At 37.2% G+C, this 25,283-nt stretch overlaps 1 protein-coding gene and 1 non-coding gene across 2 annotated transcripts in view; one reads left to right on the forward strand and one right to left on the reverse strand.

Moving 5' to 3' along the window:
- Positions 1 to 25,283, forward strand: part of LOC128263415 (semaphorin-1A) — a 143,721-nt gene that overhangs the window by 110,361 nt on the left and 8,077 nt on the right. The window contains 13 exon segments of the mRNA XM_052998448.1: positions 2,324 to 2,519; positions 14,138 to 14,242; positions 15,192 to 15,280; positions 15,524 to 15,665; positions 16,495 to 16,616; positions 16,703 to 16,783; positions 17,203 to 17,348; positions 21,778 to 21,860; positions 21,926 to 22,069; positions 22,136 to 22,247; positions 23,087 to 23,229; positions 23,303 to 23,431; positions 24,614 to 24,821. Of these exon segments, the coding sequence (XP_052854408.1) occupies positions 2,324 to 2,519; positions 14,138 to 14,242; positions 15,192 to 15,280; positions 15,524 to 15,665; positions 16,495 to 16,616; positions 16,703 to 16,783; positions 17,203 to 17,348; positions 21,778 to 21,860; positions 21,926 to 22,069; positions 22,136 to 22,247; positions 23,087 to 23,229; positions 23,303 to 23,431; positions 24,614 to 24,821 (1,700 nt within the window).
- Positions 7,288 to 7,359, reverse strand: Trnad-guc (transfer RNA aspartic acid (anticodon GUC)). The gene has a single exon. It is a non-coding gene; the product is annotated as a tRNA-Asp (tRNA).

The raw sequence follows: 25,283 nt of genomic DNA on the forward strand, positions 1-25,283 counted from the left end.
CCTTCTCTTGTGTCCTCATTAAACATTTGATTTGGTTTGCAAACGGCTTTTTCCAGAATTTTCCCAGCTTAGATTCACAGGTTGAATGTGGGATTGCAGTGGCCCATTGTTCGATTGGAAAATGCTGATGATGCAGGTCCATGCAAAACTGTACTGGATACATTTTCATTCATCGTGGCTTTAATCCTACTATTCACACAACTCGTTTTACCCACTTTTTTGGACTTCCCATGCAAATCTGAAATTTCTGACGACTTACTATCTGCTTATTAGATTATAAGTTTCACTATTTCTGCTTTAAGTTTGACGAATAAAACAATTCAAAAAATAAACAAGAAACATTAAAATTGACATGGACAAGTCAGACCACAACTCCAACGGAAAAGTTTCATTGTTCATCGTCGAAGGAAAGAAAACTTATAAAGATGAAGCTAAAGAATATTTTTGACCGCTGCCAAAATGCCTTTAGGTAGACAGAAAAAATGTCGTTAATGAAGCTGAAACACGACAGGACCAGAGAATCCAGGCAACAAGAACAACGCTGTAAAAATCATTTATTTCACAATTTTTGAACTCGAAATATGACCGACAATACCCAGACAGCCTGAGGGCCAAATCAGAAATACATTCCTTGATTTCTCTCACTCAATAATTCACAATTTATGTTTGAATTTTTGTCATCAATATTCGCATTTATTTAAATCTAAAATTCCAAACTTCAAACTTGTACAAATTGTGGTTAAAAACGAAATGAAAGTATTTTTAGGCAGAATAAATGCATTATACATTTTGATTGAGGAGGAAGAGAGGCAAATTATTGGGAAAAACTAAAATAAGAATCATTATTAACCAGCGGCAAACAGCCCATGGCTGTCGCAACATTTCGAAGGCAAATTAATAAATTTCACAGTTAATTGCATTCTAAACCATGTTTGTCTGTGTCTGCAATGCATGTTAATTACAATGGAAATAACAAAAACTACAGATTTACAGCCAACCCCTAGACTTAATGTAATTGTTTTTGTTAATTTATTTAAATTCATGCTCGAACAGTTTGGCCCCGCAAAACAAGGGCACAACATGTTAAATATTCCCGGACGATATACTAAATTAAATGAAAACGAGTTCTGTGCGATTGCAAGACAGCAAGAAGAGCAAATGCCGATATATAAATCGCTAAGCAAACTAGTTCTTATGCAATCTGTAAGCTGATGCGAACTGGAAATGTATTCTAGAATAGGGCGTCAAATTGTGTGCCAAAGTTAACATTTATTTGTGGAAAGTTAAATACCTAACAATGGCCCGGTTTATTTTCGTTATGAACACGACTAAGAACTGTGAAAATTAGTAGCATACAAATAAAATGTTAAAATGTTTAAACACAAATGAAAGGTGTACAATGGAAACTGCTGCCTGGGAGTATTTCAAATGATTTGTAATTGTCAGAGTGCAAACACTTCCGGCTGTAATTGTGACATACTGGGATGGTTTCGATGGTGGTGGTGGTGGCGCCGGAAATGTCAGCCAACAATTTTCCGCCATGGCAAAAGTTGCCGCTGCCGTTTATGTATTCGCTCTGACTCTTCTAAATGGGAGCAAGTTGCGCATTTGCCTTTTAATATTTATTGAGTTGCAGGTGCACCGCCCCGCGAACATTCGTTGTTTGTTTTCGAAGTGCTTTCGTTACGCATTAAATATTACAATTTGCGCAACATTTATGCAAAACAGATGGGGACAAAGAGGGAGTTGCACACATTTTCATCTCTTTCATATGAGTTCAACGCAAATACTGCTCTTGTTCAAGTATTTAAGGGTCAGTGAAACAATTGAAACATTTTCCATATGGCTTAGTGAAGAACTAAAAAAATATTTTAAACCAGAAGAGGAATATATAATTATGTAAAGTATTTATTTGTCGAGGTACGATCTTTAACGATTTATGTGAAAGATAGAATTTAGAGGGATAGAAGTTTATCTTGATAATTATTCGTCAATTTTATTACTTTCACTTCTATCCATATTATAATTTGTACTTTTTAAAAATCCTGGTTAAAAGACGTCTGCATATTAGTTTGATTTAGGCAATCGATTGTTTGGCTAGATTATTAAAATGTATGTTGTTATATCAAATTTTTACCTTATGATTAAAACAAATTTAATCGCTAGGATGTTAAAATAATTAATTTGAAAATGAAAAACAAATGAATGAATGAGATGAAATTTATTTTGCTTACCATTTTAACTCCCTTCTAAGATTAACAAATATAGTAAGAGGAATCTTCCTAGTCGATCTTATACAATTCTTAACTCTTAACGTTTTCAGGAGGCCTGTCAGAACTACATTCGCATCATGGTGGTGCCATCGCCGGGTCGCCTCTTCGTTTGCGGCACCAATTCGTTCCGGCCAATGTGCAACACTTACATCATCAGCGACAGCAACTACACGCTGGAGGCCACGAAAAACGGACAGGCGATGTGCCCCTACGACCCCCGTCACAACTCCACCTCTGTGCTGGCTGGTAAGTGCACACTTTGTTCAAATACTGGGGGCTTATTGAAACTTTTATAGATAAAAGTTCATTAATCTTTACATTTAATGTTTAATTTTTTGTACTTTAAACCCAGAACTCTTAAAATTTTGTATTTCAAGGCCGAGAAAAAAGTTACTTAAACAGTCACTGCCAACGGGTCAACACTACTTATGAGTGATAAACTTCAGTAATATCGAGAGGACAAATGAATATCCCTTGCTTATGAAATTCTTTTCTGTACAAGAATCACAATATTTTATTCAGACGTTCAATTTATACACTCGGACACAAGTGCTCTTAAATTGTAAAATTCTGTGGTCAAGAAAAGAACTACATAAACACTCATACGACCCGTTGCTCGTATCAACAATTTTCAACAAATTTTTCTGTATCCTCTTATGTACCTATTTGCTTTTTATTTGTGCCTTCTTGATTTTTTTCCGGTTTTGTTATGCCGTCCGAATAATTTATTGTGCACGGCCATTTTGTATGCGAATTGTCCATTTTGTTCTGCCTGTTATCGCCATTCGCAACAAGAGAGAAAAATGCAAGAAATGCGACTGTGAGTAGACTCATCGCATTGGCCATATAAATCGGGTAAAAATTGTCATTCATCATGCAATGCCTGCCGTTACCTCTTTTTTCAGGTTTGACTTTGTGAACGGGGTCGCCTGATAAATTTTAAGTATTATTGTTTGGCTTTTGAATGGCAGCCAACTGAACATTATGTGCGAAATGAGTTTCTCAACCCACAGAACTGATAAAAATATTCCGAAAATAATTTCTTTATGCTCAGTATTTGATTGAAATTTATGGCGCTAGCAGGTGTGTTAAGTGGGTCGATCTTTAAAACGGAAAATCGGTGAAAATACAATGAAAAAGTTGTAGAAATTCAGCATACAAGTTACGGAATTTAAAAAACTAAATCCGCTAAATTTGATTTAGTAAGTTCAATGAATATTTCATCTCTGTTGATTATTTTTGATCATATATATATGTATATGTATATTTCAACTTCAGTGCATTTTTCGCAAAAGTAAAGTTTCATTTGCTGAAACTCCCCCACTGACACTGAATGCTCGGTGCATGTAGAATGAATTTTTATTTTCGCCACTCGCAAAACCCAGAAACTCAGCCAATAAACAAGCGAATTTGGGGTCCTCAGCCGTGGGGGCAATATTTTGAGCCCCCATACCCACAACCCGTCGCCTGCAAAGTCATAGTTTTGATAATATTTCCACTTGGCACCCATAAATCGACATTCTTTGCCGCCATGTTGTGAAGTTTTCGCGCAGTGATTTGTTTGCATTTTATTGTCTGCAGCCAGCGAAAACTTTGCCAAGAGCACGAGAGAGTGGGCCGGCGAATAGATAATATCGATAAACGTTTATAACTAACTTGAAAGTGTGTGTTGGCTGGGTCCATTGGCATGTGAGGGCACCGAGTGTTGCCACAAACTTCCGCCGGATGCAGCTGCCAACCTTGTGTGTGGCCATATGTGTGGGTCTCCGTTTGTATTCCTTTCACACACTCATATATGTGTTGGCAACTCGCCCATTTTTCGACGCTCATGAACCCCCCGAACCCCTCTGACCTCCGTTACTCCGGTTACCCCCGCCACACCTCCCGCCAATGTGGGTCATAAGAGTTTATCATCAACAAGCTGCCACATCCTGGCCAAAAAAGAAGCAGCCAAACCTGAAGCTGTTGTCAGCCGCCATTTTCTTTATTGCTTGCAGCCATTTATGCTCCCATTACTTTCCGTGTTGCCGCCGGGTATATTGGATTTTATATAGATTGAGTGCAGAGCGGTGTCATTCAGTTCGCTTCTGGGAGTCCACACAAAAAATAATTATTTTTAAATTAAATTAGAGCACAGTGTTGCTTTTTTTGTTGTAACATTTTTTTAAATATTAAAAAGCATTGTATTTTTTTTATAAAGAAGTATATATATTTATTTTAAGTCTTAAGGCTTGTTTTATTTATACATACATAACCACCAAATAACTATAAAAAACCGTGGTGCCATTATAACGTATTAGCAAGCACAAATTCCCCTCCAATTTATATTTTTCGCTACTATTTTCTTATTCCACTTCGATTTCCTTTCATGGTGTTAATATAAAATCGACATTTTTACATATAGTCCCTAACCCACCGAGCTGCGTCTTTAGTCAGATTTCCAGGGCTTGCCTTGCCAGGATTTTAGGATATGCGGCATGGATTTGGGGAACGGTTAGCCGGGCTATGTTGTTTAGATTACAAATTGCCCGGGACGGAGGCATCGCATAAAAAGATCCCATCATGGTGGTGCACTAAATAACAACAACAATGGCGCTGCGCTCGTCTAGAAAAGTTCCGACTCAAAAATACAAAAAAAAATATATATATAGAGAGAGAAACTGGCGAAAAAAATGGCCGAAAAACCAGAACAAGCTGAAAAATGTTATCAATTCAGTTTTTATTCGTGACAGGGCGTTGATGTCATGGGTTGACGTGGGCGTGGTCGGTAACTGGCACAAAAGTTTTCCCAGCCCCCCGCCCCCGCCACTCCTGACCATTTTAGCCCCACTTTTGGACCCGGTTTTCTAACGCTTTGCGGGAAAAGTTCGTGGACACATTTTTGTGCCAATTTCGTTGTAAAAATATTGTTGTAACCATGATGAAGTTTTCAATTGCTTTTTCCACCAATATACGACATCTAGCGCCCCAGCCCAACCGCCTTGTCCTGTTCGCTTTCCTGGTGTTTCAATATGGCGGAAGGAATCTATTTTTGTTCGATTTAAAAAGTGCATGCGAAATAAATTTCAATCGCTGACAGTGTCACCCATTGAGATCGACCAGAGTACAAAACTTTCGCAATAAAAAATTAAACACACCAAAACGAGAAGGACACGAGAAAAAATATAAAGCAAAAAAGTTCCTACTCCGTGGATCCGGAGAAAATGGGAAGAGGAAACACGTATTAGCCGGCTTTGTCGTTTAATTTGTGAAATGTTTTCATTGGGAATTAAGGTTTGAGGAGGAATTGGAAGTGGCACAGTTGCTCGTAATGGCCGGCAGTTCAGAATTTCTAAAAGTATGGGTCAGTATGAGTTTCATTTAGAAGAACATCTTTTGTATTATCCTTGTTTCTTTAAAGAAACAAAGTGGCATAAAATATTAGGTATTCAACTCATATCACATTTAGTTTAAAGAAAAATAGACCCCCTGCCTTGATATTTATCAACTAATATTTCTTCTGTCAAGAGATTTAGCATTTAAAACTGACACAAAAATATTTCGCTTTTTGAGTTTTGTTGAGCTCAAAAGGCTTTTTAAAGTCTTGTGTCAATATTTTACAAAATAATTTTGTGTTAACTGGCCCCGCTATGCGGCATGAATATTAAAATGGCATCACGCAGATTTCATCCCCTTTTTGACCTTTTGTGGCACTTGAAAATGTGGCTTAAATGTCTTACCAATTCGTACACGCCTCAGGAAACAATGCGAAGAATAGTAATAAATAATTTATAACTGCGCATTTGCCACATTAATCACGAGCCAACGCTACTGCTGCCGGCCAAGTGTAAAAAAAAAATTCAAGAAAATGGCCAACAGCGGCCAAATCCCTTGCCGGCAAAGTTTGTCCCACTCCCTAAAAGCCGACGCATATTAATTTCGGCACACTCCCCATTCAATCCCTCCTGCGTCCTTCGTGTTTGCCCTCTGCACGTCCGTAAATTCTCAGGCACAGCGAAGCGTACAAATTGCCATCACTTGCGTTCAATTTTAGACTTTTCCGAGCAAATGCACAAACGCGATTAAAACGCTGACGAATGTTGGGGCCAGGGAGGCGTTTTTCGGGTCGGACATTGGCGCCACCGGAAAATGTCAAGGACTCGGCAGGACATCGCGTAAACTCTGAACCGGGAACACACCGTTGCCAAACCGGTCCAAGCTGCATTTGCATATCGCACAAACCGCTTCAATTTCACACCCCGTTGGCATTTTCATCCTTTACACCGCTTTAAAGTCGTATCTACCTCCACCCCCCATCGATTACATTTTCGATTCTGTATAATTTATTTCCGGACTTTAACCACATTGATGGGAACATCGTTCACAGTCATTCGAACTATTAGACACCAACAAATGCTGCTCTTTGTTGACTTTAACTTTGGAAATCAAATAAAATCTTAAATATTTATGTAATTCACTAAAGAAATTGGAATAATTCTTGAGACTAGCGCACTTACTAATAAGTGTATATGTACTGGTAGCATTAGGAGGATTATAAATAAATATAAATATTTAATCGCGCTAAGCTTTTGAGTTCGTTCAGACAACACCTGAATAGATTTTCTGCCAGTATTGTTTTTTATCAGTTGGAAGACATCGAAAAATTATTTATTATTTATTCACCTACTTGCACCTGTTTGGAGGTCCTCGATAGTGTAGTGGCTAGTATTCCCACTTGTCACGCGGTAGACCGGGGTTCGTATCCGCTTCAGGGAGAATTAAGTTTTTTTTTATTTATTTATATAAATGTTGTAAATTAAAATAGTTTGGATTAGTATGGAATGAAATTATAGGAACTTAACCTCATTATTTGATTATAGCGATAAAATCAAGAGAAAAGCCTATACTTAATTAAATAAAATTATTTTTTTTTAAAAGTTTTTCCTCGAACTAAACTTTACTTACTAAAGTTGAATAGGGAGCAAAAACAGTATTATGCTCCCAGCGAAATTAAAAAAAAAAAAAGAATTTCCATCTCCCCGACGGGGAATTGAACCCCGGTCTCCCGCGTGACAGGCGGGGATACTAACCACTATACTATCGAGGAAGATATTCTTGCGCTGAACACTTCAGCTCAGTAATCCCCGAAATTGTTCTGATTTATTTATTTAATAATTAAGGGTCATTTTTTTGCATCATTTGCTTCTTACGGTCATTGTTGCTAATGTTTTGGGTCGTTTGAACCGTGCCAGAGCTCGTTAAAAAGTAAAGGAGAGCTAATTTATTTCAGCCAACTTAAATTGGCTTAGGCGAATGACCAAAAGAAAACAAATGGCGCGTTATCTGGAAACCAAAGCCGGCTGAAAGGATGGCTTCGGTTAAAGTGCGGGTGCAATGCAAAATTCAAAAACAACAACTAAACAAAAAACAAGAACAGCGACAGCAACAACTGTCAGTTTCATTAAAAACAATGAAATCTGCTAAGAGCCAAAAGTTTAAATGAGCGTCTAAAAACTGCAAAGGATAAAAGGACACCAGTGCATACACACACACACCTAAAAGGGCACTCGAAAAGCTTGTGAAAAAACGAGCCAAAAGCGTCTGCAGTAAAATATGTACCCGAAAACAAAGACCAAACAATAAACCAAATGGCGCAAAAAGCATAGAAAAAAACATTAAAAAAAAAAAAAAAACAAAATAATCACCCCAAACAAGCACAGCTTGTGACCCTTTTTAGCGGACAATGCGCGGACTCTTCTTGGTTTTCTTTCCCCACTTTTGGCTAAGAAAAAAAAAATACATTACAAGAAACAATTAGCTGCTGGAAATGAGGGCAGCAGGACAGCCCATCTTTTCTTAGTTCAAATCAGCATATCCTTGAAATAGGATGGAGCTCCTCAGCTCATTATTCCTCCTTTGTCCGTTTTGTTGCATTTTAATCCATATTTTCCGTAAAAAGAAATACCTCTTGGCGAAGATATTTAATTTAAACTTTCTAACAAAAATCTATTTAGATTTTGTATCGAATAAGGCTTGGTATTCAGGCTACCAAAATTGCTCCCAAAACAACAAAATAAATATATAAAAAAAACCCTAGAAAAAAATAAGTACAAGCTTTTGTTATTACCCACTTTTCAAGAGCTTACTATTAAATGTAGTTCAAATAGATTTGATGTTCCTCCTTCGTTGGAATATTCTTGAGACGACAACTGCTCATCCCTTTTGAATTGCCAATTAGAAAGCAACTCATTCGGAATCCCTCTGAACTGCAAATGTCCTTAATCCTGTCTGTCCATGCATATTCTCTGTCTTTTTGTTTTTGCAAGAAATGATCATTACATAAGTTAAAAGCTTGTCCGTCTTCAAATGACAAATCCGCTGGCAATCAGACAACTAACTCATAAATGGGAAACCAATTATCACAACATTATCCAAATATTTCACACGAAGCAAGGAATGATATAAAACCAAATAGTTACCTAGCATTATTCTGCCTTTTAACTATACTATCTATAGACTATCTGTTCTAAATTAGGAAAAATGAAAAAAAAAAAAGCTTTAAAAAATTTGAGAATTTCCTTATGCTGCCAAATCGCTGCTGTCCATTTTGCCACAGAAACACACTCAAATGCATTCGAAAATCACCGAAAAGATGGCCAGGCCAAGCTTAAGTTTAGAAACATTGGCCCCAGACCATTACTTGGATAACCATTTGGGAAAAGACAGGAAAGTCATTAACTTTTAATTCGATCGTTTATAAGCGCAGTGCCAGATTTCCCAGCAGATGCATTTGGAAATGCAAATCTGACTTGAGAGGGACCGAGAGCTGATAATTGTGGTGCGCCAATAAAAAGCGAATTAAGCTAATTGCCAAATTTTCGAAATCCCCAAAAACAATGGCAATGGAAAGCATCAGCAGAACAAAGATGGTAAAAAAGTTACATAAAGCCGAAAAGAGTAATGAAAGTGGAGCAAAATGCGAAACTGCTGCAGCGGGGCGCACATGTTGCCAAAACTTTGCTACCCTCCCATTTAATTCCCCAACGTCTGAATTTCTCTAAGAGTACAAGTGAAGTGTAATTACATCCAAAAATTGATAACACACAAAATGGCAAAGAAAATGTGCTCACTGGGACCTCAGCCAGCGAGTGTAATTAAAGCCTTGACTTAGAGATTGGGTGGCTGATGTTTGGGACTATGAATTGGATATCTTGTCTGTGAAAGTAGGTCAGGCGTATAGTGTAATTAACCTAATTAATGCGGCATAAAGTATATTCAAAATTTCGAATGCAAATCGCCACTGTTTATTTACGCATATGAACTTTTGATCGGAGATTAAAAAATTTAAACAAATTTGAACAACATATAATAAAACAAGAAGGAAAGCAAACTTCGGCAAGCCGAAGTTCATATACCCTTGCAGCTATTGCATTAATTAAATACTTTTGAAAACATTTAAATTATGATTTACTTGAGTATGTGCTAAAAAAAAACATTGAAACTATGATTATTTGCAGCTCAATTATTAGATAGTTATTTTATATATTTTTATTATTTCTATGGGAGCTATATGCTATAGACGTCCGATTTTGATAAAATTTATACCATAATTCTGAAATAATTAAACATTGCTATATGTCGAAGAACTAAACAAAAAATTAAAAAACAGAAAAGTTATAATTTTTTTCATTTATTTTTCCGATTGTTCCTATGGGAGCTATATGCTATAGTCGTCCGATTTTGATGAAATTGAAACCGTAATTCTGAAATATTAAACCATTACTATATCTCGAAGAACTAAACAAAAAATTAAAAAACAGCAAAGTTATAATTTTTTTTCATTTATTTTTCCGATTGTTCCTATGGGAGCTATATGCTATAGTCGTCCGATTTTGATGAAATTTAAACCGTAAATCGGAAATATTTTACCATTACTATATGTCGAAGAACTAAACAAAAAATTAAAAAACAGCAAAGTTATAATTTTTTTTCATTTATTTTTCCGATTGTTCCTATGGGAGCTATATGCTATAGTCGTCCGATCCGGCTCGTTCCGACTTATATACTACCTGCAATAGAAAGACAACTTTTGGGAAAGTTTCATGCAGATAGCTTTAAAACTGAGAGACTAGTTTGCATATAAACGGACGGACAGACGGACAGACGGACAGACGGACATGGCTAGATCGACTCTCCTAGTGATGCTGATCAAGAATATATATACTTTATAGGGTCGGAAACGTCTCCTTCACTGCGTTGCAAACTTCTGACTGAAATTATAATACCCTCTGCAAGGGTATAATTACTTGCTAGCATACACCAAATCGTTATAAACTAGCAATATTTTGTATTATAAATGCCTCCACTATTGCACATAGAATTTTAAAATTTTTAATGTTATTACGAGAATAAATGCTTACTCATAAAAGTAGAAACCGACATTCACTTCAATTTTGTCTAATTATATAGCGAGGTACACGAACGTTATCTTTCTCCACAACAGATTTCCGGTTATTTTCATCAAATTAAGCAATTTACCGGATTGCAGCACAGCTGACGTTTTTACTCCAAATGTCTATGCAGAAATACATTGGTATGCATGATGTAAATGTACACGGTTGAGGGTAATTATTCCTAAGTGGGCTATTTGAACGCAGGCATGAATGAACGTAATTCAAGGTATTAGGCAGAAGCCAAAAACAATGCTTATGCCTGGACCCTGAAAAAAGGCAATTATAAGTGTGTTTGGACGTGAAGTGTATGTGTTAGATATCAAATATTTAAAACACAACGTTCCGGTAATAAAGCTTGGCCGGTCCCAGCTTGATTCCCGCCGGTGTCCTCGTTACTTGTACCCCCTATCTCTGTCCTTTCGGCCTGTCATTGAAAATGAGTGTAATTTATGTATTAGCGTGTGCTCGTGTGTGTGTATGCCAGCCGCATAATAAAACATGCAAAAATATGCAAATTGCCGCAGTCAACGCGATGAACTTTCATTACGCCTTGTTCTCGACGCTCTAAAGAGCATTTTCCGCTTCCCTCGACTGGCCCAGAAAATCGATTAAGTCACTTAAAGAGTTTATCGAACTTTATGCCGCCACAGTCAGTGGCAGCGAAATCGTTTTGAAATTGTGCAAGTCGACCAAGACTTATTGAGAAGCGCCTAGAGAGGCCCATCGAGCGAAAGAGACAGGGCGATGTGCATAATTTTTGCACGCTAGATTGTCATTTAAAATGAGTTAAGCCCGGGCAATTGCTGCAATGCGGAAAAGTTTCCAAAGCCTCGGTCTGAGTCGGATTTTGAGTTCGAGTCCTGCTCCGTTGGACGTGGATCGTCAGGTAAAACTGGCGTTATAATGAGCAAACAATAAAAACAAACGTCCTCGCTGCACGAAACAATGACGAGAAAGAGAAGGACAGAACAGAGCGGAAGGAGAGAGACGGGTAGAACACACACAAACAAAAACCAATTAGATGCAGCGAGGATGGCGAAGGCCAAAGGTGCCACCTGCAACTTTTCGTGTCCTGTCGATGTTGCGACAGGTCGACGGGTTGATGGCTGGGGGCTGGTCCTATTGTGCAGCTTGTTAGCGAAGGCCAAAGAAACAAGCTTCGGTCCGACAAAAAACTTACTCCCAAATAAAACTACAGCAATGACAACATTCGGTCGCCATGCTAATTGCAATCTCATTGTTAATTACGCGCATTTAAGCAAAACCTTTTTTGTTTTCATAGGAACACAAGGCTTAAAAGTCGGAATTCAAATCTTACGCTTTAATAGGGATAATATAAATTGATGTCAAATTTGGTTCTAAATAACAGCCTACATATTTATTTTTATTTAAAACAGGGAACGCTTAGGAAGAAATAAGCTTGAAAAATAAATTCCAGAAACTGGTAAAATTGCTATGCAAACTAAAACATTCTTATTCACATGAGCAGAGTCATCAGCGTCTTATCAACTCCTTAAAAACACACCTTTGTTGGCGTTCGTTCAAAATTCCTTAACGCTTTCCATTTTTGATATATTCAGCAATAGATTTGATAATTTTGATTTAAGATCCCTTCCCCATTAGCTCCGCTTGGAAAATTGTTTTTATTGGCCGTTAGCCCCACCTGTACCACGTCTGCTATTTTAGCAACCCTCTTCAGTGCCCCTGTTGTGGATGATTTTTTGGTACTTCCCCACTTTCACTTTTCACTCACCGCGTGACTTTTACAGCCTCTTAATTTAAGCACTCGCCTGCTGAAGTATCAGAGGGTTTCCTGTGGGGCTAATGGGAGCTGTATTCTGCGGGGGTGGTGGTAAAAATTAATTTGTTGCAGACGACGCTTTTAATGTGGCTTTTTGTTAAATTAATGTAGCTCTCGCTAGTCACTCGTTTCGAACGAGCCCTGTGATTATTTTGCCGCTCACGTTCCTGTCACGTAATTCCCATTTTCCATTCCGCTTTTCAGTGTACCTGCCACGCCCACGTGCCGGGCTGTAAATTTGATAGATTACTGGGCGGCCGTCCGTTGTAGGCCAACCCAGAAAACACGACCGAAAATCACAAAATGCGTTCAACTTTGTAAGGCCATCATCATGAAATTCTATTGAAATTGCGACCAATCGCTCACTTATACGCTCTTCCCGCAACGTTTAAACATGTAATTTTCGACTATAGAATTGCAGAAAATAAAAACGATTGCTTCTTTCGTTCTAAAAAGCTTTATTTATATATATTTATTATTCATATTTATTTTACATATCTTAAGCTTAGTTTGTTATGAAGAGTTTTGAAACATGCTGGTAACTGTACAACAAAGTTTCAATGATTTACTTTAAACAAAATTTAACTGTGTGTTTAATTAGTACATTTAATTCTTATTTATTTATTAACAATTTATTTTTTTAACTATTCAATAGTGTTTTTTATTACAAATTGGGAAATTTTTAAGAAAAGTTTGAAGAAAAGTTGCCTTATATTTTAACTTTTTTTTTTAATCTAAGGCAAGTCAACCTTTTGTAACTTTTTTTTGCTTGAAAAGCAAACAAAACGATTGGGCGATTAATATTTTGGCATCCAAGCGATAAGGCTTTTCTCTTTAAAAATATGTGTGGATCTATCCTGTCGCATCGAGCTCTTGATGATTGCATTGGCTTGTGTCCCGTCGAGTTGTGTGCATGGAGTTGCTGAGATTTTGATGCCGACAGCAAAGCCATTTCCGGCCAGACAATAAGCGGGGCGCTCGGAATTTCCGTTTCTATTGTTCGAGCTTGATTCTGTTTTTCCATATTTATTTCACTAGCTATCTTTATTTTATTGCTGCCAACGCTCAGCAAGGACAAAGCGACAGCCAAAGCCAAAGCCTCTGACAAGCGCGAGCCAATTCGCTGCACAAACAGATTCAAAAACAACAAAATAAAAACAAGAAAATCTCATTTATCTTCTCAATGTGGCCGCTGGCGAATTCAATGCCATCCAAGAAGACATGTCAAACTTTTCCCCTCAGTGTTTGTCGTTTAGCTTAATGGAATTTGTCGCTAACATTTAGTCCGCCAACAGAACGTATGAATACTGACTTTAGCTTGAATAACAGCAGTTGATAAATACTTTATATTACTCCAGATGTATTTTCTTTAATGCATTAACAAAAGTGTATTTTTTATGATGTAATTGAATTACTCGTAATTGACATTTATGTGTAATATTTTATAGTTGAATAAGTTAAGAGATTTGAGAAGAAAATTTAACCGAATTACTATACGAAATTGACATTTATGTCTGATGATTCAGTGTGGCTACTGTTATCGTTTAAATAAGTTTTTGCTTAAGTATGTAGGTATGCCATTTGGGTTTCAATTTTGCTAAACTTTTTCGTTTTTACCCTTTGTTTTGCAGACAACGAACTTTATTCCGGGACCGTGGCGGATTTCAGCGGCAGCGATCCGATTATCTACCGGGAGCCACTGCAGACGGAGCAGTACGATAGCCTAAGTCTCAATGGTAAGTTACTGGCGGCGATTGTGGCCACTTGTGGTAATTGAAAATGTCATGGACCCTGTCAGGAAAGCTGGCGCTTTCGTTTTATAAGCGCAGTGCGAGTGCGAGTCCTGGGTACTCATTCCCATCCCCATACCCATCTCCATATTCATTCCCAATCGCCTTCCATGATTGTCGGTGTCCTGTCGAATGTCAGTTTACGATGGCGCGCGATTGCCTTTTGCATATTTCAAGGGCCTTGGCCCTGTTCAGCTTCCATTAACTGAATCTGAGTCCGAGTCGACATGGCACGTTCGACTGTCATTTACCACTGATGATGTGCGACAGAATTCAAAATTTATAATAAATAGCCCATAGGGCCAGTATTGGCAACTATGACTCAGGAGGTTTTGCTGGTCGTGCTTTTTAGAGCCATTTAAAGAGAACCCGAAATAAATTGCTAATTGAATTTATTACTTTTGAGACAATTTATGCTTATGACTTTTTAGAACGGAAGTTTATGATTTTTATTGTCAGTAAATTTGTTTATTTTTCAACATTGTCTGTCAAAATGTTTGCTTATAATTTGGTTGTTTAAATATAAGGCAACATGTAGAACATTTAAATGCTTTACATTTTAATATTTGTATTATTTGTATTTTACTTTATTAACATTGTATTTGGACACCTTGCCATTAACATGATGTCATCTAGGAAACTACTAAATTTTAATTTATACATAAAACCTAAAAGATAACTTACATGTTCACCCTCTATTGCCTAATATGAATGAAACCATAAAATCAAAATTACCGCTGATGTCGTATAATACTCGCAAATACGCACACGCGTACATCATAAATTCATGAAAATTTACAATATTTGAGAACTGACAGCCATAAAAGTGTTTACAATCTCGAAAACTATAAATGAATTTGATGACCAAACTTTTCCCCAATTTTTTGTTTCGCAGCGCCAAACTTTGTAAGTTCATTTACGCAGGGAGACTTTGTCTATTTCTTCTTTCGGGAAACCGCTGTGGAGTTCATCAACTGCGGCAAGGTGAGTACACACACACACGAGAAGCGAGTTTTCCAATCAATTTGGCCAGCACCAACAGATGCAATCAAACGCAACAGAATCAAATACAAACAAAGTCGGACAAAATAACTGCTGATGTTCGGTATTTTCCATCGTTTTATTGATGCTTTGCAGATTGTCGCATTAGTTGGTCCTCGAAATCTAAAGAATTGCTGGCCCCAAGCTGAGCAGTATTAATATCTTATCCTTGCTTGTTCCTTTCAGGCGATTTATTCGCGAGTTGCCCGCGTCTGCAAGTGGGACAAAGGTGGCCCGCATCGTTTCCGCAACCGCTGGACATCCTTCCTCAAGTCCCGCCTCAACTGCTCCATTCCGGGCGATTATCCGTTCTACTTTAATGAAATCCGTAAGTATTCGATTAAAACAGCGAACCTGCACTGTGAATATGCCCAAAAAAAAATCGGCTACAGAAAACACTAGGATTTTGAAAAAATTTATAAAGGTATATCTAAAAGTACTATACCATATGAAATATAAATTGCGTCCGTTAGTCTGAGAAATGTATTAAATGTATTAATTTCCGTAACATCATTGTAAATAAAAACTGCACTGGTAAAAAAAAAACGTGGTAAATCCGATTATTTTGTATTCAATATATCAATATATCCTTTTGATTTTCATCCATTAAACTAATTTATAAATATTAGTTTGCTTATTTTTCGATTTAATTTAAAAATCTGAAAATTTAATTTAAACTTAAAGCATATTTAACTCAAATAAAATTCATTTTAATCAAATAGAAACAATTTTTAAAATAATACTTTCCACATTAACTTAAATTTTTAATTTTTTATCATGCAATTTAATATGCACTGTATTCAATATTATGATTTCAGCTATTTATCTTTACTGTTCCATTTTCTTATCAGTGTAGTTAGTTTTCTTAAAAAAATATCCGCAAATAATTACACAATTTAAAACTATTGATTACCTTTCATGAAACTACATTGCATTTAATTATGTGTTGCTTAAACTAAATTAACTGTGCACAGCGGTCATTATTTCTTTGAAAGCAACAAATTTCAATTTAATGTTAATTAAACAATTGTATCTGAGAAAAAAAGCTTGATGAAGGCATCAATCTTTTTTAATTTATTTTCTACAAACTGAATTTTTTGTATGTAGATAATATGATAAATACATACATGGGTATTTAATTTATTTGTCACACCCAGAATCGGCCAGCAACCTGGTGGAGGGACAGTATGGCTCGATGAGCTCGAAACTGATATACGGAGTTTTCAACACGCCGAGCAACTCGATTCCCGGCTCAGCGGTTTGTGCTTTCGCCCTGCAGGTGAGTTGGCTGCCACAGAATTGTTTCCTGAAATGGAAAATTAAATTTCGGCCCTTCCCTTTTGCATTTCTCATCTCCGTCCACAGGACATAGCCGATACGTTTGAGGGCCAGTTCAAGGAGCAGACCGGCATCAACTCCAACTGGCTGCCAGTAAACAATGCCAAGGTGAGTCCCGTAGTCCTTAAGCGCTCAAATTCCATCCCTAAGTTTCTGGCGACCGCACTCCAGCACATCTGTGGCCTGGCAATTTATGACTTATGGCCGGCGTGCCATAAAAATGTATTTTACGTTTGGCACAAAATTTGCATTTGCATCTCTCGAATGCTTTTGCCAATTTCCAGCAGATGACTGCACATGTCGCCATCGATTTGGGTTTTGGCCTCATTTGCCACAGAGTTCTGCGACTTCAAAGAAGTTTTCAAACGCTAAAAGAATGTCTTAGAAATTACAAATCCATTTTTTAGGGAATATTTGACGGTATCATCTATAGTATTGCTACTGTAAATTGTCCAATATACTTAATTTTTTATTTTAGTTATTTTAAGCAATATGTTATTTACCTTTTGTAACTTGTTCTTTTTTAGGTTCCCGACACGCGTCCCGGTTCTTGTCACAACGATTCGAGAATGCTTCCGGATCCCACATTGAACTTCATCAAAACACATTCACTAATGGACGAGAGTGTGCCGGCATTTTTCAGTCAACCGATTTTGGTCCGGACGAGCACAATGTGAGTAACTGCATTGCCACATATGCACATGGTCCTTATTTCGTTGCTTCGTCACTTCCGTTTCCGGTGAGGAAGATATGACAGAACTACTGTGAGCACTAAATAAATCCACAGTCAGCCAAGTGGACAACCGCGACTGGTTTAGTGGTTGCAAATGGCAGAAAATAAATGGGACTTAAAGGAATTAGGAGTATTATAGTTGCGGCTGTCATCACATAATGAAACTCACTATTTTTCAACATAAAAATGAATCCTGCCATAGATTTGCCATCATCATATATGGGTTCGTTTGCTCCATGTTGCGCCATCTGTTCCACTTTATGGAAATGCGATAAGGTGTTAGTCAGCGCAAATAACCATAAACCGAAGCAACCTGAACTGCAAGCGGAAAGAAATTGGGCGGGTGGTTGCCACCAGCGCCAGAGGGCAACTTTGGCCGGCGGGGGGGAAAATTTAAAAATTCAATTTGGTAACTTTTCCATGTAATTGAGCCACAATTATGGCGAATTGCGCCGAGATGTGTGCGCTGGCAAAGCGGTGAAACTTTAAAGAGGGCTAAATCATAGGCGAGCCACTGAGCACCACTTGCGCCAGAGAGGTGACTGGTGCACATTGGGTCAATATTTTCCATGTTTATTGTACTAGATGTGAAAATATGTAAGAGAAAGATATTAAATCATGGTGTGGTTATTGTTACCACATTTAAACAAAACAGCGCCTGAGTTTTTTAAATAAAACCCGAATTTTGTTGTTGAACAGACAGGTTTTTAGACGTTATTAAAAATCTTAATGTGAGTTTATTTTAAAAATTTCTTAAATCAAATAAAATTAAATTTTAAACTTTCATAAATAATTCAAAATCAAATCAATATATATAAACTTAATTACATTGTATAGAGAATAAAAATCAATAATAAGGCGACACACAACTTAAAACTTTAAAGGCTGAAAACATTTTTTGGTTAACAATGCTCTCTTAGAAACATATTGAACACAAGAACCCATTGTCAATTATAAATTATTATTATTAAAAAAATCTATCAGTAGTTTTCAAAAATTCATAAACTTTCAAATTTTTATGTTACAAAAAAAAAAAAATTAATTGCATTTTATTAAATTGAAGTACAAATCAGTAATATGTTAGACAAACCAAGTTAAGGCATACAGCACTATTTTGACCTCTTGAAACACAGTTTCTAGTCAAAAAGGCTAACAACCATAACATATATAAAGCCAAAACTGGGGATTACTCGATCGAGTTCAAAAGCTCATTGTCAAAATGATTTTTGGCAGCTGCAAGAACCACTGTGGAGCTGTGTGGTGGCACAGGTGGTGGGGCAGCTGCAGTTGCCTTTGCCTTTGCAATAGTTTGAAGCAAACGAAGCGAGCCAGCCAGAAGGAAATGCATGGATGCGCCGAGGAGGCAACCCGTAACGAAAATATGTATGCACAACTGAATAAATTAGAATGAAATATGGAACACGTAGCAACAACGCAGTCTGCGGACCAGCTCCAGCCGCTCCAGCCGCTCCTCCGCATCCGCATCCGTATCCCCATCCGCATTCGCATCCGCATCCCTTCCACATCCGCACCCACTGAACATTTTGTGTGCCACATGAGCACACCACAACAAATGTGTGGAGTGGGTGGAGTGGGTAAAGTGGGTGAAGTGGGGCAGCCACTTTCTGCAACTGACTCATTGCTTTTTGGGGGTATGGAGCAACGGATGCTTCGCCCGAGGACGCGGGCGTGCATCGGAATTTAATCAAGACCCCGGGACACTCAATTGAAAGCCATAAAAATGCGCAAAAGTTCCTTCAGTATATTTTTTTAAGCTCAGCTATTCTCTTATGGCAGTCCGTCAGTTATATGACTTTCCCTCGACTTAAATCCCTCTGCCTTGAATTGTGATTTAATATTGGAAATCACGATTAACAGTCATTGTCAGGTCATTAATCAATTAATTAACTGGGTCATAAAGTCAATACTTAATCACCTCCAAGGATGTGCGCAAACACAGAGTCGCTTAATTTATGAAATTCACATGCAGCTAAAATTGCTGTGCTTTTTTATTTCGAAAGGGAAGATTATCTGGCAATCATTGAACTATCTAAATAAAAATCAACTGCACACTCAAAATAGGGGGTCACAATAAAAATTATTTTTAGCATTTAAAAGCCCGAAAAAAATTTAAAAAAAAAATACAGAACGACTTAAAATGAAAGTAATATCATTAAAGAAATGTTTATTAAATTCCCAATATTTAATTTTCTGAGTTTATGCTCAATATTTTATTATTATTTCATTTTGGTATTCACAAAATATATTTATACTTTTATTCCACGGTATTTCTTTAGTTTCTGTCTGCAGTAGTAAAACTTTCTTCACTTTTAACACATCTTTAACAGCTTAGCGGCCTTTGAGCCAGGTCAAGACGGTTTGGTTTGGGAAACACATTTATCATATTTTCGATTTCGATTCGAAAAACACGCATAAATTATTCTTGAGCTGAGACCAGAACAACATACCGCAAAACGAGTCTGGATAATGTGGGGGGATTTATTGAACGCAAATGACAAAATCAAATCAAAAATTCTCCGGAATTTATGGCATTTGGGCCAAAACATAAATTTATAAAATTTTCGTTTTGGCCTGGCCATTTCCGCTCCTCGAGTGCCAGCTGCCTGTTGGGGCGGGGCTTAAATAAATCTGGGAAAGAAGCAGATGATTTGCATAGTGGGCTGGGTCGGTGGTTAAAGTTGAGCGCAAAGTTGAAAGCCGTACTCGTGGCAGCATCTCGACAAAAGTTGAATGTTCCAGCCAGTTCGGGCTCTGTTACAAATTGTTTCCTGACGCAGACCGGAAGCATCCCATATTCAACCGATGTCTGCCAGCTGGCTGACCATATCCCGTCTGCATCTTCCTGTCCCAAGGTATCGCATTGTCCTTAACGTGTTCTTATCGCTTTCACCCTGCTCAGCCTGCCCGATTTGCGAGGTGGTGAATTGGGCTGTAAGGGGTCGACAAATAACGACTAACTTCCCTCCTTATTCTGCTGCCGACTCTGCTGTCATCATCGCCCTTTGAACTCATCGGAGCGATACAAAAGTTGGCAACATTTTTGCAAGTTTCAATTGCCAGGACTTTGGACTTTGACCCGTAGGTCGTGTTCCCCTGTTCTATTCAAACATATCTGTTTTTCCTGCGAACATATTGGTTTTGCATATGCAGAATTTTCTTGAGTTCAAAATACTTTTTAGCATTATTTAAAAAAAATTTTATTTTAATTCTAGTTGATTAATAATTGACAAATTATGCTTGCTAAATTGACTTTAAGTTGCTTAAAATTCTTTTTTATTGTTAAAATGCGTACAGAATTCTTTTTACCTTTCTAAAAGGTAAAACTAGTTGTTTGCTTACTATTTTTATAAGTTTATTTTCCATTTTCGCAGCTTTAATTTATTTTTAAAGGCTTCAACCGTGAAATGTGTGAAACATTTCCATCTAAAAGCTCAAACTTCATTTTTCGGCATGCCATTCAACAGAGAAAATATTTAATTTCCAAAAAACATTCCAAATTCCATCCTCATCTGAACTGAAATGAAAACTTTCTTTAATAAATTATTCGCACAAATGTTAAACAATTTGCAAATTGTTGCTCCACACAGACCGAAGCCCCAAAAACAAGATTAGTTAATTAACAATAAAAAAGCAGAGCAATGGGACATGGAGCGAGCCCAGTTCCCAGCTCCCATTTGGAAGCTTCCATTCCTGCTGCCAGGCATTTGCATTTAAATCGAGGCAGCAGGCATGACAGCAACAATGGACGTGGACCAGGCCACAAATGTTGCAACAACGCGGGGATGGGCGTAGACGGGCGTCGTTTTTGCGGTGAAATCAGAGGAAAATTTTCGTTTCGTCTCGTTTTTATTTCATCTACTTGTGTTGTTGTTCGGAATATGTTTTTTCCATAAAAACACAAACTGTTTGTTGCCGTTGCTGTTGCAGCAGTCCTTGCCGTATGTATCTTATGTTGGCAGTCATGTTGCAATGGTAGTTGTTTGTCGTACTCCACCACTAACCAGTACTGCCATCCAGCCAGTCAACCAGCCACATCCTTTTTCCCTTCACATCCTGGCAGTGGCGACCATTTTGGCGTCCGTCCATTATTAATGGACATCTAACCGAAATGACAGACGTACGTCCATTGTCAGGAAAACTGGCGAACACAATGTCGCAAAATAAAGAAAACATGCATTGACATTCTGTCCTTCATTTAGATGCTAACCGCCAGAGTCGTTGATGAAAGAGAAGAACTACATCAAAATGAGTTCGAATGGGAAAAGTAATTAAGAAGCAGATAATATATGGACAAAAATGTTCTTTCTATTTGGAAAACCTTTTGCTAATTTCTTATGATCCTTTACAGATACCGCTTCACTCAAATCGCTGTAGATGCACAGATCAAAACTCCAGGCGGAAAGACATATGATGTTATTTTTGTGGGCACAGGTGAGTAGTACAAAAGGAAACTTTCTTTAATAGGTTTGAAAAATCTACAATAATTCTTTTAACAGATCACGGCAAGATCATCAAGTCGGTAAATGCCGAATCCGCCGATTCCGCGAATAAGGTCACCTCAGTGGTCATCGAGGAGATTGATGTTTTGACCAAGAGTGAGCCCATTCGCAATCTGGAGATAGTTAGAACCATGCAATACGGTGAGAGAAATTTTAGCACAGATATCACATAAACGAAGGCATTTTTAACACTGGCTTTATTCGCAGATCAACCAAAGGATGGCAGCTACGACGATGGCAAATTAATCATTGTGACGGACAGCCAGGTGGTAGCCATACAATTGCATCGTTGTCACAATGACAAAATTACCAGCTGCAGGTGAGCCACCTCTTCCAGACAATGGCATTTTTATTATCATGTAAAAATTTGCGTGACTCTCGTGTCGCTTGTCTGATGCTTGACAGTCTCAATATGCAGTTTATTCGTGGGGCTTACACTTGTCTTTTTTATATTTGCAAATTTACAGCAGTGGCTGTAATTCGAAAAGATACCGCAAAATATTTTATATTTTTCAAAAAACTTACTAGTTCCAATATAGAGAGATAGTAGGGGAACAACAATTAAATTGTCCCTGCTCTTACTGTGTATGACGTATTTATTTTTAAGGTTCATTTATACTTTTTTACCTGTTAACATTTTAACATGACTACAAATTACATAAAATGCTATAAAATGCCAGAAAAAATACTGATAAATATAGAATTATCAGCATCCTTCGCGAAAAAAATACTGACAAATATAGCTTTTACAAATTACATAAAATGTTAAAAAATGCCAGAATATAAATACTGTTAAATATAGCTTTTATCAGCATTTTTTCCTGCCATTTTATAACATTTTATGTAAATTGTAATACCTTTCAATATTATCGATTGACTTTTATCTTTTTTAAAGTATTGCAATATACTTTAAAGTTTATAAAATGCCTAGTATACATTGTGATTACATGGCAAATTAAATTTATTTAAGTTAATAAAAGCTATATTTATCAGTATTTTTTTCCTGGCATTTTATAACATTTTATGTAATTTGTAAAAGCTATATATTAGTATTTGGCTTATGGCTAATTTAATTTATATAAATTTTTTTGGTCCCTAAATTAGGCATACTTTTTTCTGAGTGCATGTATTCATCCACAAATTTACGTCTGTTCGCAGTGAGTGCGTCGCATTGCAGGATCCGTACTGCGCCTGGGACAAAATTGCTGGCAAGTGCCGTTCCCACGGCGCTCCTCGATGGCTGGAGGAGAACTATTTCTACCAGAATGTGGCCACTGGCCAGCATGCGGCCTGCCCCTCAGGTGAGTGCCAAATTCCCCTCGAGTGCGAGGGCAAAAGAGTCTGAGACTAAGGCCACGATGTTCCTTCCGACAGGCAAAATCAATTCGAAGGATGCCAACGCAGGGGAACAAAAGGGCTTCCGCAACGACATGGACTTATTGGATTCGCGACGCCAGAGCAAGGATCAGGAAATCATCGACAATATTGATAAGAACTTTGAAGGTGATTTACCTAAACGCTTTTCCTGCATATTTTTTATCATATTTATTTTGCATTCGTTCGTTTTGTATTATGCACGTACCAGCTTGTCACTTTGCCCACCAACTTCCCCAGCCCCATCAACCAGCAACCTTCGACCTTTGCTTTGCTTACTCTCTGTGCACCTGTGTTGTCTACCTTGCAAATCACATTTTCATTTTGTCGGGATTCCCTGGACTGCGACTTCCGGCTTCCACTGCCACTTTATGCCATTCAACTCCCTCCGTAGCTGCTGCCTTGCTTTTTATTTAAAGTGAATTCCTTTTTTATGTGCTTCAATTTATTTTTAACCCCGGTACTGGCAAAAACAGTATGTCCAATATGATAAATACGCTTGTTTTCATACAGAGTCTATTAAGCTTTTGCTTACGGACGTTAGCTTCCTTTTTTCGTTGTTTTTAACGTAACTATTTACATACTGTTTGTATCGTTGGCTCTTTAAGACTAAAATATACCTACTAAGTGGTGGTGAGCTTTTACTTTTGGCACAGAAAACGTATCGAAGTGCTAAAAAAATATATTTCAAACGAACTTTTATGGATTTTAGGTTGAAATTCGATTTAAAATGATTCAATGGGATTTTATTCTTATGACTAATTAAATATTAAGAACAATTATCGAATAATAATAACCAAATAATTTATGCTATTCCAAACTGCACTTTATATTTCAAATATTTTTGCCTGCCTATGCTTCTTCATACATTTTTACGATATTTACCAATGTTTTTATTATTATTATGTTTTCATTTTAATATCATGTTTTTAGCTAATCTATCAAATATACATTTAAAGTTTTATCCTCGTTGTTGTACAATTTCACTAACTGTTCTTATTCATATTTTTCTTGTTTCTTTCCTTATGATTTCTGAACAAATGCAAATGTGCAATTACCTTATACCGTGCGTTATAAATTCGATGTTTGGATGTTTATTGATGTCGTTGCAATAATGGACCAACCTCCATAAAACCCCACACTGAAACCAAAACCGACCACCCACCTGAAACCCGAACACACAACAAACCGAATTCGTTACATATTTGTTGTGTATTGAAATGTTTGTTGAATGTTTTGCCTAATGCACATTGTATCGATGCGAAACGAAACGAACTGAATTCAATGTACGAACGTATGTACTAACCGAAGGTCCCCAAATCTCTGCAGATATAATCAATGCCCAGTACACGGTGGAGACCCTGGTGATGGCCGTCCTGGCCGGTTCGATCTTCTCGCTGCTGGTCGGCTTCTTTACAGGATACTTCTGCGGCCGACGATGCCACAAGGACGAGGACGATAATCTGCCGTATCCGGATACAGAGTACGAGTATTTTGAGCAGCGGCAAAATGTCAATAGGTGAGTACTCGTTTCTTTAAAATATTTGGAAAAAACGTTGAAACTATCAGATTAATATTGCTTAAATACGAAAACATATTTTGTTATTTTGTCATAACTACATGCATTCATTCTATTCATCATCATAAAGTTTTTCTTTTCCAAGTATTTTATATAAAGTACCGGGTACTCGTAGAGTAAAAAAAAGTAGACAGAAATGATTTTGATTGTATATAGAACACACATTCATTATTCATGGATCAGCAGATTAAATCATCTGCTTAAAATTAAGATTTGCGGAGCTATAATAGTAATCACTCCCACTTTTACACCCCAAATAAAGCATCAGCCCATCCATTCTATTTGTTTTTTAATATCCTCATTGTAAATTTAATTGTTTTTAAAATGTTGCATAGGTTGCTGTATTTTAAAAATTTGTATTTATTTGTTTTAATATTATAAGGCTCTGTTGATTTTACAGAT

The sequence above is a fragment of the Drosophila gunungcola genome, unplaced genomic scaffold, assembly GCF_025200985.1.
Source record: "Drosophila gunungcola strain Sukarami unplaced genomic scaffold, Dgunungcola_SK_2 000001F, whole genome shotgun sequence".
In the NCBI taxonomy this organism is placed as follows: domain Eukaryota; kingdom Metazoa; phylum Arthropoda; class Insecta; order Diptera; family Drosophilidae; genus Drosophila; species Drosophila gunungcola.